This window comes from Accipiter gentilis, chromosome 5 (genome assembly GCF_929443795.1).
Source record: "Accipiter gentilis chromosome 5, bAccGen1.1, whole genome shotgun sequence".
NCBI classification, from domain to species: Eukaryota; Metazoa; Chordata; class Aves; order Accipitriformes; family Accipitridae; genus Astur; species Astur gentilis.
In genome coordinates this window covers 9450509-9465567 of record NC_064884.1, presented here as the reverse complement: position 1 = coordinate 9465567, position 15059 = coordinate 9450509, and the positions used below count along the sequence as shown (strand labels likewise).

At 43.3% G+C, this 15059-nt stretch overlaps 1 protein-coding gene across 1 annotated transcript in view; it reads right to left on the bottom strand.

Moving 5' to 3' along the window:
* Positions 1–222: 222 nt before the first annotated feature.
* The window catches only part of KIZ (kizuna centrosomal protein), a 52026-nt gene continuing 37189 nt past the window's right edge, over positions 223–15059 (bottom strand). The window contains exons 12-14 of the mRNA XM_049801135.1: positions 10204–10303; positions 2222–2265; positions 223–446 (exon numbers count right to left, since the gene is read on the bottom strand). Of these exons, the coding sequence (XP_049657092.1) occupies positions 343–446; positions 2222–2265; positions 10204–10303 (248 nt within the window). The 3' untranslated portion in view covers positions 223–342. The remainder of the gene's footprint in view (positions 447–2221; positions 2266–10203; positions 10304–15059) is intronic.

Here is a 15059-nt window from a genome sequence, read left to right as displayed (position 1 = left end):
ACAGCCCCCACTCTCCAAGGTGATAACGCTCAGAGGCGACCACTGTGCAAGCATCTCCAAGAAAGCAGGCATCTCAGGACAGATCTTCACTGATCCCCCAAAACCAAATACATCACAGAAAGGCTCAGTCTCACAGGGCAGGATTGCCATCAGATCAGGAAAACACTTAGCAATTAAGAGAAAGCACGCATACAGGAAGGCCATGAACAGTACCAACTAATATTTATTTTGTATTTAAATTTTATTTGACTATAAAGCAATAAGCTGCACTTTAAACAGTGGCGCTCTCAATATGCACATGACGATATTGCTTATTTCTTCCCAAAAGCGAGCAGGGGAATCTTAATCATAGAAGTCATCAAATTCATCTGCTTCTGTGCTATGAGTTCGTGGGCGCAAAGCAGCCTCAATCTCGGAGCTGCTGTCTTCAGATTCGCCCCAGAAAGCTGAGGGTGAGGAGAAAAAAAAATAAAATAAGATCTTTTCCACATTTATGTCATTTATGTCACAGACATGATCATTTCACAGCTCTCCGGGGGCACCTAGACACCATGGCTTATAGAAAAGGTCAGAGTTTTGAAGACCGCAGGACCTCGGTGTGCATTTCCGATACAGCATGCTGTCAATACGTAGTGGTCTCCAATACTACCGGAGCTGCTGTGGCCAAACAGTGGGCTCATTCAGAGGTCCCACTTCATTGTTCCTCAAGGTAGCTTGAGAGAACATTTCCACTCCAAGCAATTTACTTGACCAGCTGCTGCCTGAATTACAGCTTTGTCTATTATGTTCCACTTTCTCCCTCTACTTGACCCTGTGGTGAAGTCACAATCAGAGCATGACATCACAGAGTTGGCATAAAAATGGCAATGATGTCACACATGAAAAATGACCACTTTGAGATGGGATCAAATACAGGCAAGATTGACTTCAAAGAACTGCATGGCTTTAACAAACAGCTCTGGGAATTAGCAAACAATTTCACTGAAATAAACAGAATCACATTTAAATTCAGAGTGCCTGGGAGATTCCTCAATACATAAATTCATTTGACCCGAAAAAAAGTAAAAAGCAGGGCACATGGGGAAGCACAAGTCAAGCCCACAGTCACTGACAGAGCTGTGCTGTCTGCTTTCAGAGGGCTGCTGTTTGTCCAAAGTCAGTGCAGTAGCCACGATATCCCAAATGAGGTGTAAGACTCAAACAGGGATTCAGGCAGCAGGAGGGAGGAAGGCTGTCATACCTCCTACAGAAATTTCAGCTCACGTTTAGTTGAGGCACCATTAATGCGTTCAGTGCTTTTGATGGCACAAGCTATATAAACATCTTATCTACAAATGGAGCAGCTGCATCTTTCATCCTATATCCCTGGCCCCCTGGACTGCAGGTCTGCACTCGGCTGGGAACATCAGAGCGGCGCCAGCTGCACCCTGCGCTTGCTCCCATGCTTGACACCTGGGCAGAGGCTGAACATGGCTGAAAGGCTCCAAAAAATGAAACTCCTCAGCAGAGAAGGAAATGGGCTGGGGACGTGAGGGCACCTTTCAAATGGCACCACAGCAGCTGTTGTTTATGGCATCCTTAAACCAGCCCAGACACCACACCTCTAAAATATGTTCTGTACCACTTGGGACTGCATAGTGCCTAAAGCTGGGCTCCAGGCAAAGAGCTGCCTGCTCCCAGCACTGACTTCACTTACAGAAGGCTCCATTAGAGGTGACTTCAGATACCAGTGGTCCTTATGGTAGTTAAAAGAGAAAAACGAAATGCAGGGGAGAATGAAAATGTGCAGGGCCCAAACACCAACTAAAAGAAAAAGCCTGCTTGCTCGTGGAAAACAACTGTTCCAGATTTTTTGTCCCAGGTGCACACCTACCTATTGTAACTGTGCAGACACACAGGCTGCTGCCCATCCACTTCTGCAACCCATATTTCAAAGGGAAGATTAAGAAAACATCAGGTTTTTCTTTCTCTAGGTTTTCTCCCACCTGCTATTCACTGCTGTTTGATTTGATTTGAACCCCGAAGCAAAGATCACTACTCCTTCCACACCACTGCCAACTATTTGCTGGCTCCTGTACTGAGACAGGGCCATCCCATGCTTTCCCATCTCCTCATGCCCATATTTTATTCAGTTCCATGATGTTGTCCTTAGAGGTTTTCTATAATATAAATTACACTTAGAAAGACATCTATGTTAAAGGGCGTGACATTGGTTTCTTACCTTTGGATTTTATCGCAGCTACCATTCCCTTCCTGGTTTCAGTCCTGTAAAAGAGAAAGATTTCAAATAATCGGCACAATGTGACAAAATTAAAAGAATGCAAGTCAACTTTTTTAAAAAAAACCAACTGTGAGGTGGTTTAAAAAAAAACCCAGTAACTTCTGTAACTACTTTTTCTTTAAAAATAACTATTTTGTCAAGGGTTTCTTCACCTTTGTGTCTTCTAAAAAGTGGAGAAATTAACATGCAGCAGGGAGACTGGTCCAGATGTTCAGGCAGCGTGAACTGGAGTCATTCCTTGGTAACAGCTCCAATTTACACCAATAGTGAATTAAGGGTACAAAGGATCAGAGCTCCGTCTATCTTTTGCAGCCTTTCAGATAATGCAAAGAAAGTAAAGAAAAAATCCAAACAAAAATAAAAGCACCCCCCACCGATGCTCACTGAACTTCCTTAGTCCCCTTCCTGCCAGTGTCCTCCTCCAGCCCAGCTACTGGGTTCCCATAGCATCATCCACATCCCTATGTAAATGTGCAATCTCCCGGCTGCCTTTGATCTACCTTGATGTATATGCAGTTGCGACTCTGTTCTGTTAAATGACTGCTCTTGTGTCTAGAGCATCACAGGCCCTTTTGAATCTCTCAAACAAGCTGGAATCATTTTGATCTTTTGTGTGTAGTGTGTGTATTGTGTTGGGGCTGTGAAATAATCACATAGGGGCAATGATGTAGGAGAATTAACTGTTACATTAACAGTCCTGCAATAAGCTCTAAAAATAAAGCTTCAGCTGATTTCAATAAGGAAGATCAAATAGGAGATATTTGTGACATTGCTGTGCGAACTAGTAAAATATAAGCAAATGTCAAGCTGCAATTTGAAGCTGTTGTCACAGTCAAAACAGGACTCAATCAGCTGTCAAAAATTCCATACGATTTGCTGCATTTCATTTAAAGACATGGCAGCTAATGCATAGTTGTTTAAAGTGGGGAGTTAAAAATATTCTAACTACTATTGTGGAGGCATTTATGATTCACTGCTTGTCTTGTACCACTGTATTCAGTAAGAATTTGGGATTGCAGCTGGAAAGCTAAACTTCAAGCAGGGGGAAGTTTCATTATGTTACAGCTACCTATGTTACAAGAACTTTTCCTTCTAAATAAGAGAAAGCTCTTACTCTTTAAATCACATTCCTTTTCTACAAGCTGTGAATGCCACTAGCACACAGCCTCCCTCTTTGCAGATACACAGAAAATGCCCGAAATAGAATATTAAATGTAGCCAAAGTTCAACCAAGACACTGAACTGAAGCTTAAGTACTAGTAACAGTAACAATACTAGTAAAGTATTAACAGCGATATAACTGCTTATTAGCTTATTAAGTAAAAAGACTTCAAAATGTTAGCCTTCAGATGTTTGTCTGACATTTTAGCATTAGCAAACCATGCAAATGCCTTTCTGTTTTATTCAGAGTCAAACCCTACGCTGCATTACACTTCAACTTCTCGTTCAAATACATTTACTCAACAGTTACTTCCAGCAAGTATTTTAAGTCGGAGCCTCTGGGCTGAGTCCTGCAATATGAACACCCTTAACTCTTGTTCAGTTTGGTGAGATTCCATGACCCTCAGCATTTCCCAGGAGGTGCTCCACGTATCCCAGGCTTAGCCCATAAAAATGTGCTCAAGAGGCTGCAACTCTGGCAACTGGATCGTTTTTCCCCTGGGTGTAGAGAGAGAAACCACTTGTTGCTGAGCTACAAATTGAGAGGTGACTTCTGTGGCAGACTGCACAAGAACCATTTTATCTTCAAGTAGTTCAGTAAAACAAGATCAGGCAGCTGGCAGCTACTGCTTCCACTGCCTGCTGCTTCGTCTCCCATTGTCAAGAAGGGAAGCATGTGGGGTTTTGTTATTCAGCCATGCTAGGAGGTCCCTAGAAGTGATTTTTTTGCTCGACTTCTCTCCATGGTTCAAGCCCAGATCAAACATGAGAGGGTTGGTCATTTGGGCCCAGAGCCCCTGCTGTGCTGAAGACCACTGCGCACAACGTGGAGCGTGGGACCACCACTGCAGGACTTCCCAGGTCTCAGGCGGCTTGGTCCTCTGGACAACTCAAAGCACTGTGAGGTGCTCCAGGTCTGGCTAAAGGCCAGTGGTCTCATGGAGAAGTTGCAGCAGATAAGGACCACCATGGCTGTAGGAAGGTCTGGAAACCTTCCTCCTTCTAGCCTGGCTTCCCATGAAGAAGGTGGTCAATGCTGACAGGAGAGGGAGAGAGACAGATGTTTGTATTCTACCAAAACCCATCTATTTGCTGGGGTTCATCCTCCCAGAGCTTATCCCACTGCACGTCGAATGGGATTCACTCCCAAAACAGCACAGAGCTGTAGCGCTGCACCCAAGGAGCTGGGCGTTAGCGTGACACAGCAGTCCATAAAGAGAAAGACGGGGAACAGGGCGTCAGCAAAGGCTTGGCACAAAAGCTGTTGGCACACAGAGAAACGCCTGGGGAGATAGGGAAGAATGGAGCTAGGACTTCAGAAGAGCCAGATTAGAAATCGCAGCTCCACCAAACCAAGCCTGGAAAATGCTGCAAGATAGCTTTGTAACAGGGAATAAAATTATTGAATTATGTCTGAAGCGTTGGTCAAGGCTGATAAGATGCAAGAAAATCTCTACGTTGCAAAATATTTGTATTTGCAAATCGGCAAATTCAATCATGAAAGTTATCATCTGGTATACTGAGCACACAACAATGACACAGACCTCCGCGAAGAAATTTTAGGAGTATAAATGAAGTAAGGCCAGTTTCACTGCCTCGACTAATCCCCCGTCGTGACTCTTCAATATCCATTTACACATTTGCTTCTTCCCTAAAATAATTCCAAACTGAACCCAGGCTCTAACAATGAAAAAATCCCAAACTAGTTTAACTTCAAAGGGCCTTTTAATCTCTCCTTTACTGTGATGAAACAGGCTTTTTGTATTGAAGATGCTGCAACAATAAGAAATGAAAAAGCTCCAAGAAAATATTTTTCCCTCTCTGAAGAAAATTAATATTAAGAGGAAAATACCAGACCAACAAGAGCCAAGTTAATAGAAGTGGCGCACAGAAAAACAGCAGAAAATGTTTACTTTACTCTGAGTATCTTTTTGCTATAGCACCTGTTGAACCTCTATGTTTTAGTGTCAAGTAAAAAAAGACACCCAAACGCCAAGGGGGGGGGGGGTGGTAGACACCCAATTACAAAAAAAAGAAAAAAACCAAAACCAAACACCACAGAGAAAACTACCCAAACATCAAGGGGACGGGAAAAAAAAAAACCAAACCAACAAAAAACACCCAAGCACCAATAGAAAAAAAACACCACCCAAATGCCGAGTTTTATCAGAAAACCAAACAAAACAAAGTGTAGCAGTGTCAGGAACACTGATACTCAAGCTAATCTTGTCAGAGGCTCAAAGCCTGCGCGCCTCCATCCTGCACAAGCGCTGCTGAGGCAGCACGCCACGGAAAACAAATCGAGCACTTCTTTTTCACAGGGTGGTGCTTATTAGCCCTCAGCGAGAGAAGCGATGAAGCTTCTCCCCAGCAATACGTGAGGATGCGGAGTCGTAGATCCATCTTTAAAAAGCATTTTTCAAAACCATCTAAAAGCCTCTTGGTAGTAAGCAGGCCAGGCTGCTTAGTGGCAGTGCCTCCGATGTGACAGTCTCAGCTGGGTATTCCCCGTGATCATACGCTTTCCTGCCAGTTCCTGCAGAACCCCGAGGGCTCTGTCATTTTCTGCTGATCATTTACTAGAAACTGGGCATCACAAGTATTCCCCACCCTGGAAAGTCAGTATAAACTAAAAAAAATCCATTCATCATGCCAGAATAGGAGTAATACTATTGAATTTAAGTAATTACACGGCAAGCAGGATGACCTTTTTTTTAGGATACAAAGACCTACATCGAGCTACATTTAAGACCGTTCTCTGTTTAGATACAACACGCTGAAGAAAAAACCCTACCATTCTTGCCTAGAGAAACTGCTAACACAAAGACTGCATCACAGGGCGGTGATGAAGCTGTGTCGGAAAAGCGTAGGGCACCGCCGCAAAAATAAACGATTTCCTCTGTACTACAAAGGCAACGTATTTCGATAGATGTCGTTGCCTCTCCCCACAAATATCTGTAGAGCATCCCCACTACAACATTACGATTTCTGCAACAGCTGGATGCTACGATTTAGGAAACTAAGCTCACAGAAATATCCGTAACTTCAGAAAAACGTGCTTGAATTTACAGTCGGCTTCTTACAGAAGTGATGTGACAACTGAAAGTACAGCAGGAGGATACAACAGCCGGATACGGGCTGGTTTCTAGGTGCATCTCTCAGGAGCCTGGAAACGCTTTATGCCGCTTTCCCTGGATTTCCCGGTAAAAGCATCTCCCGAGCGCTCCCAGCCCCAAACCTCTGGAGACTCCCCAGAGCCCCGGCCAAGGCGGGCAGTTCCCCCCCCCCCCCCCCCCCAGCCAGTCAAGGGATGTCGGGGCCGGTTTTGCAGGGGGGGACGCGGGGGATGCGCAGAGCCGGAGTGCCCCCCGATGGCCAGCCTCGGTGTTAAACATCGCCCCCGAGGATAATTAAGAGGATGAATTATAATCTGCCAACTTTTATTTGCATGTCATTACATCTGTGTTTGGTAAAGGCAGCTTTCGACTAAAAAGCTGCCTTCAGAGACCAGACCGGATTACTTCCAGAAGACAGATTAATCAAAGTTTAAAATACTTTACACCATGTTTATGTCCTGACAAATTAAAATTGTTCGTTGGTTCTCAGTCGATAATGCATCTCTAATCTCCAGATTATTTCGAAACGAGACAGCGCAAACAAGTCAAAGAAAAATAAACTGCTTGCATCAAAAATTCGGAATTACCCAGAAAGCTAGTGACCTCCACTGGCTGCATCCATCGCTACAGGACTACAAAATGCCACACACATCGCCTGCTGCCCGCTCTCGCTGAGAGATTCAGTCCTGACTTCTGATACCTTTTCCCCCAAGTAATTGTACAATTTAACGTGCTCTTTTCTGCTGCAAAACGCTAACTCCTCAAACGAAAGCTGCATCTCCGTGCACGTAAGTATTCCCTCAGTAAAGTAAATGAAGCCAGGAGAAAGTAGTTTTATAGCTAAGCGAAGAGCAGGATGATATTTGCGGGAGAAGAGGAAGCTCTGGCATGCACCTCCGAACAAAAGGGAACAAGTGGTCTTTACTCGGAGAGCAGCTTCCTATTAAGACTCACTCCTTCGTACATTATGCCTTTCATCCCCACTCAACCACAAAATGATTTTGCTGTAGGAAATACAATGGCAGAAAAAGATTTACATTGAAAGAATCTTTAATAATAAACTGTTGCAGATCTGCCTACTTCCCCATGATTTATAATACAATAAACATCGGATTCTATTAAGTCTCATGCACTGAAGACACGCACTGAAAAACCGAATATGAAAGCCCTCAATTCTTCCCGTCTCCAGTACCATAATAGTGAAATGAGCATGTATAAATGTGCTAAGAGTATCTCTTTGCATCTTTTATAGCTTGTGTGTATTAATCTGTAAAGCTTATTAAGAAAGTCATTGCTATGCAAAGCAGCACCCAATCTCTTTCTCTTGCTTTTCAACAGAGCGCAGTGTTTAGCCAATAGGACCGGTCCCCTGCCCCTCATTCGGCATTCATAACATGCAACATTTGCACAATGTATCTCTCAAAGGCTGCTGAATAGAAAGCCTTAATACTCATGTAAACAACTGCAAACCAATTACTTAATGAATCAGGCCCACACATAATGAGGTGCCAGACAAAGAGCTATAAATGCATTTTTGCGCCCGAGCCTCTGCTTTAAAGTAAAATCCCTCAGCTGTAGTTTGGGCTTAACTGGCACATCATAATTATTGTCTGGAGGACATCAGAGGAAGCCATTTTTTTTATTTAGGTCCAGCAGGGTCTTTTGCGAGGTCACTCATCAGCTCAGTGACAAAACGGAGCAAAGAAGAATTTATAAAAAGTACCACAGCAGTGCTACACAGTTATGTTTATTCTCAAGTAGTGGGTTTCGAGACCACTTGTAAAAGCAATAAAGCCCGAGAAGTGACTGCAGTAAGTGGAGCGCTTAAATGTGAGCGGCAAAGAAATTGCACTGCGTCCTGGCCGCAAACAAGCGGCTGGCCGCCCCTTCCATTTCTCCGTCTTTCTCACTACTTTTGCCGCTCTCCGTCTCTGCAGAGCAGATGCCAAGTGTCCAAAAGCAAGGGTTGTTAACAAACTTCATGTTTAGAAGGCTGCATTATTTTTGAGTCATTTTGAAAAACTAACTTTAAGCCGCTGTGAGAGATTTCTTTTTTTTAGAGCAGCAGCATCATGTATCAGCACATGAAGCGCACTTGCTTCTCAGTGCTGAAAGGCATGAAATTATAGGGCAGAGAAAATTATTTTAAAATCTATCGCAAACAAGAATTTGAAAAAAAAAGTACGCTGTATGAACAGCATCTGAAAAATGCAGAAGTTGCCGAACGCATTATTAGCAAGCAGTGCAACATCCAAGGGGGAAAAACCTTGGAGACTTTTTTTTTTTTTAACTAAAAAACCCAGTTCATTTTAAATTATACATATTTTATTCAGGTGCTTAGCAGTGATGCTGTAAGCGAGTTCTCCAGGGCCTGATCCTCTTCTTCCTGCTGCCTGGGCTCCAGTAAATGATTAAAATTTAAAAATTCATCTATAGGAGCACCCTTACATTTCACAGCATTGGGTAGTATGATTTGGAAAATCATTCTCAAAGTTTCAGAAAATTTAAAAAGAGAAAAAAAAGAAAAAAGAGTTTGAGCATAAGACTATAAGAATTAATCCTAAAGAAAAGCATGAATGCCATTCATCAATACTGTATTACAGCATGTATTTACTGTACTTGAAGAATTACAGAAATACTGCGATTTTAACACAAAATGCAGAACAACCCTTGCAAAATTGGAACTGACCTCATCAATAACAGCATAAAAAAGCTACAGAAAGATAGCAATGCTGTATAAGCAGAAGGACTTAAACATTTATCAAAATGCTTTAAAGTCCTTTCCTGAGTGCTATTGATGGCAGTTTTCAGACCAGGAGCCGCGTAGCAGCAGCACCCACTTGCTGGGCTGTTCTAATAAGAGCAGATAAGGATCTAAAGCCCAGCCAATATTTCATGAGATGGCTGTGTTATATCCTATTTTCTGCTGCTTCTTGACCACTAATTTGATTGCTGCTGTTTGATTACCGTTACGTGCCAATGAAGAATACAAGGAACATCCAACAGAACTGCTCAGGGACCCAAAGCGAACTGCTGTAGTTAAAAAAACCCGCACACAAAAATCCCCCCAAAAACCCACAAACCAACTTTTTTTTCCTAAAAGAAAAAAAAAGAAAACCTGCACCCTTTAGGTACATGTGAGGCCATTAATTAAACCTACTCAGTTGGAAAGCAAGAAAGGCGTTATAAATACCCCAGTAAATATAAAAAAAAACCCCAAACCCTGAGCCCATGAAAAGCGTTATCCAGTTACAGCTAGTTTACATCTCAGATACATGGAGAAGAAACCCACCACTTTATTTCTTGAAGACTTTATGTTTTATGTCTGCCCCTCTCCTGACAACTCCTATTGTCTGGCCCCTGAGTAGCCCTACTGAGAGCAGCTGTACACGCTAATTTGTGGTTCACTGAGATGTCAATTGAGTCTTAAAATGAGAAAACAACAGCTGCAAAACAATACTTGGCTGTGGCACAAATATTTTCTAAGGTGTACCAAAGTTTAAGATGTTTTATTAGATAAACATAAATACAAACCTTAACCCTAGATCAAGTAAAAAATAAATTAATTGGAGCTTCAGTGATTTTCTGTCGGCGCTTCTCATTCTACGGAAGCATTTCAAATGTTACAAGATTTAACAACTTTACCTTGAGAAGGGAGGACTTCTTTCATTTGGTGAAGAACTAGTTTCTGAATGCATTTCTTGGCCTGCTTTTGCTTTGGAACTATTATCGCCACCATCCCGACCTGTTAAGTGAAAACATGAAATGTAAATTTTCAAATAATGATGGCTGGACCTTACAACAGCGTGCAGTGCCTAGCAGCAACACACTCTTATTTTCAAATAGATGCACATAATGGCCACACTCTCAGTTTGATGACAAAGTCCAGAGAAGAGCACACAGTTATGGTATCTGCCTCAGGATTGCTTGCTCATGATTAAGTGAAAATCAGTTAAACACACAAAAACCAAGAGTCCCTCACTATCACTTTTCTGATGATGATTTCTTGTCAATAGTGAAATTTCTATATGCTTTACCTCATTTTAGAAAACAGAGCAAACACTGAGATTCTTTTAAGAGCTGTATTGCATCACGGTAACTTCATACAAAACTTAAAAGGATTTCTGAGGTCTTTCTAACTTTTTTTTTTTTTTTTTTTTAATTCCTGAGTTCTCATTTCTTTAGTAATCAGGAAGCAAAGTTATTTTTATTCCCTTTCCCCTTAAATGTAGATTATTTTTTGTATAGGGTAGTTACAGTTCTCTTAATATTATTTGATACATCAGTATTTTCAACCATTCTCTTGAAATAGAGCTGTGTTTGGGAGACACAAATCTTGGGATTTTTGACTTAAACAGCTAAATACACAGCTATTTCAAAACCTTTTATCCACGCTGTCCTTTCTTTCCTTTCACCCCCCCGCTCTGTGTATCTCATTTCCATTCTGTAGAGATTGATTTAAAAAAAAAAAAGAGAGGTAAATGAATTCATTCACTGGAATTGTACATTTGCTCATCTTTGTACTTGTTCCCAAAGAACATGATGCTCAAGTACAAATCCCACTTTAAAAGGCTACTTTGCATATATATATGAAAAAAATATATATAAAAGTACCGAAATTATAAACAAGCCCTGATTGTTTCCAACTTCATTCCAACCCAGGATAATTTAGTATTTCTGTACATCTTGGACACTCTACTTTCTAACTGGCTGTGCACATCACCAGTCCGCTCCAGCAGCTCACACCACTCTGCGCTTGGATTTCAGTAGCACAAATCTTGCTTGGTCTCAGCAACAACGAGCTGCGAGATGCCTGACCAGAACAGAGGATGGCACAGCTTGGGCACAGGTGCTGCACTGGCAGCAGCATGCTGCTTGCGAACAAAGTCTGACCACTTCCCAGAGAATGCATGGAGAAAAAAAGAAATCAAGAATGGGAGGGGAAAAAAAGAGAAAAGGAGAAAAAAAAGAAAAGGAAAAAAGGGGGACACCTCCCTTTCCCGTGATGTACATGCACAGAGGATCAGAGACCTGCGGAGATCACAGAGGACGTCCTGGATACAAGACTGATGGCAGCTCAGACCCGCAGACTGAGCAGTGTGGGCATGCACTGAGAAACCCCTGACCACAAAGGAACGAATAGTCACGCTTGTTTGTACATTACTTTGGGAAAGTAAAAAAGCTAATTTAATCTAATCAAGTCAGAACTCCCAGAAACTGCTTTTCACTCCAGCAATAAAGCACTTAACATGGGGGTGTTTTTCAGGGCACCTCATGCATGGATTCAAACTACAACACGCAACACATCCGAGATTACGTGCTCACTTCTTGCCTGGGGATAGAGCAGGCTTTGCTTCAGGACAGCATCCCTCTGCCTCGAGAAAGCCTTGTACAAGCAAGCTTGCCCAGCTAACAGAACACAACAGGCCACAGACTCTGTCAACATTCAAAATCCAGTTACATGTGCTCTCAGACATGGCTCTGGCGTGTGGCTCGCTCCTTGTGTGAAGGAGAACGTGAACCAAATGGGCTCCACACAAATCATCAGTTCTAACCACCCTTCCCATTTCAGCCCTGCACATGCAGAGGGACATATGCACCTCATTAGTCTGTTAATGAACTGCACGCTTCTCCTCTTTCCCAACTGTAACAGGTAGGGAGTTTCCAGAGCGGACGGCAGCTTCAGAGGGTGTTAGCACACCAGTTAAGTGGCTGCACGTGGTGCGTGCTTCTTAAAGCCTTCCATGTTTAAGGCTAAGCCTGGGAACCCGACCCTGAGCAGGGACCCGATACGTAGCTTTCTGTCCATGGGGTCCCCTGCAACAGGAACGTATCTGCAAACTCAGGGAAGTGCTTCTACCTGTGCATGAGTAACTTCCTCTGTTGCTGTTGAATGCTCTTCCCATCCCTCAGGGCAGTGACATGGAGCCCGTCTTTGACCCAGGCATACCTGCCACACCTTCCCAGTTGGCACTTAAAAGTCCAGGCCTTTGCCAGCTTTACCAAAACTCAAACTGGGCCCTGTTGTTGTGCAACTCTCCTTACAGCTTTTGCACACACACCAGCCTCAAAAGACCATTCTCCCAAGCTTTCTGTACCTGCACTGGCTCCCCTTCCTTCACAACATCAAACAGTAACACAAACTACTTGTTCTTCACCTTTAAGACATTTCAGAGCCCGGCTTTGCCTTATCTGTCAATGGTAATACAATGCTGGGCTGTCAGTCCCCACTTCTGCCTTAGTTACACCAGACTGCCTTGCCAATTAGTCCAGTCTCTCCCCTTGAGCATCTTTTGTGCTGACTTACACCCTACACACCCTACAGAAATGGGAGATCCTTCTAGGAACTCCTAAGCCCAGCAGCTCACCTCCCTGGAAAGCCTGCTGCGGCGATTCATCTGGGCTGCGGCACCCACGAAGTCTCTGACAACGCGTAATCAATGCGCAGTGACTGCTGCTTTGTGTGCTGAGCAATCACCTGCTCTTACCTCTTCTTACCCCACTCATCCGCTTAATCTCCATGCCTTCCACAACGTGTCCGGATTGTGAGGTGGCACAAAGGAAAAGTCTCGGTTATGGACGTGCAGCGCTAACAAAACCAGCCCAACCTGGGCGCACAGCAATACTTGCTTCACCATTGTGAGAAAGCACAAGCGATTGGCACAATGTACAGGGCAGAGAAGACAGAAGAAATACGCTGCTAGGAGAGAAAACCCTTAAGCACTTCACTCCTGATAGAACTGCATCATGCCATAAAACCCTTATGCAGATCAGTGTATTTCCTTCATAAAACCTATCGTCACGCTTAAGGTTAAATGCAACTTACTTCAAAAAGACGCTTCTATTTTGGGTTGTGTGCGTGTTTTTGTTGTTTGTTTTGCCAGAAACATCTAACTTGCTGTGCTATAACAGCCAAGAACACCCTTCCTGTTGCAGGTTGGGGACAGCGAGAGGCATGCTATGCTGAAACACAAATACACGTTTATCCCTGAGCACGCAGCAGAACACGACAGCGCTGGCAAGAAAGATGCACCGAGTGGAGAAGAGGCAAAAAAAAGAAAAAAGAAAATTAAAAAAGCTAGGTTGAGAGGGCATCAGCAGCGTGCAGACTGAAACCCTTGGATACAAGAATTGCCAGTGCCATAGAAGTCATTCAGCAGGGAGCAGTGGCACTGGGAAGCAGAAGCGGAGCCGAGAGGGTGGCTGCAGGCTGTGACAGCGCTGCTGGAGAGCAGCGGCTCCCGACGGCCATCTCATAATGCCTCCTGGGCCATACACAGGCTTGGTAAAAAGCACCTCTCCCTTCCCATCCCGATTTGGTAAATTCAGACAGATGCTATCTGCTTCTGCTTGATGTTCTCTGCCTAAGTGGTCTGCAGAAGGAGCAGCCTCACCACACCACCAGCTCTCATGTTCCAGAGACACCCCAGAATCAACACAGGCACACAGGGGTGAAGCTGTCTGGGTGGGGTGCTTTGAGTATTTAGTCAGTCTGAGGGACCAGCCTGTACGGCACAGACACAACTGAACAAGCTTGATAAAACTCAGTCTTTAAACACAAACTGGGATGTTAATAATGGAAAGATCTTAATCCAATCATTTGAGCAATACTGCAGCAGAATGGGAGCTGGTGCGTCCCAGACAGACAACACAGCTCTCCTTGCACCTTTTTCCCTATGCATTGTTCCTTCCACTCAGAACTAGCAAGGGATCTGCAATACCACTATTAATTAAAAACACTCCACACTTTTCAACTTTGAATTAATTGTGCAGTCAGCATGGGTCAAAGTAGCTTTCATGTCAGCTTTTACAATTTTGTTCTGAACAAAATGGGTGTAGTTTTCTTCATTAGCCAACAATTCCAGGAAAAAACCACTGTTGTTGCATAATGAACTACTATTATTTTGTTCTGCCAAACCATTAAACTGTTTTAACCCAGAACACACTGTACCAGCCCAGAAGTGAAAAGAATTATTTTCTCTATGTGTTCCTCCCTCTATGGCCTAGGCTGCAGCATCTATCAATTTATAGCCAAACATCTCAGCAGCTAAAAAAGCGATGTCATGTAATTCTCTGCAAATGAAGAGATAAGAAAGGTCTTGGCCTCACACTTGCAACATTTATATCTTGCTAATTTTATTAGCTGTCCCACAGAGGAAGAAGCCCACACTTTTTAAACATCAAAACCAGCATTAAAGCCCTTCACTGCAGCTAGAGTCCCAGCATAGAAAAGTCATCCGCAGACACCAAATTGTCTTTCTACAAACAACCTCCAAGTGCTTGACTCTGCCTGTCTGGAAATGGAAAAGCTAAATCACAAGGTTGATGGTTTTTAAAATGCACACTGGAAAACCAGAAATACCACTGTGTTCATGTGTAGCCTGTACGGTTTGTGAGCAAAACTGAAGTCTTCGACCTAAGCAACAAAGCACATAAGCAAGCCGTAGAAACAGAATAGTAGGTGCTGCTCTACCGGGAGCGGAACAAGAGCACTTTGTATG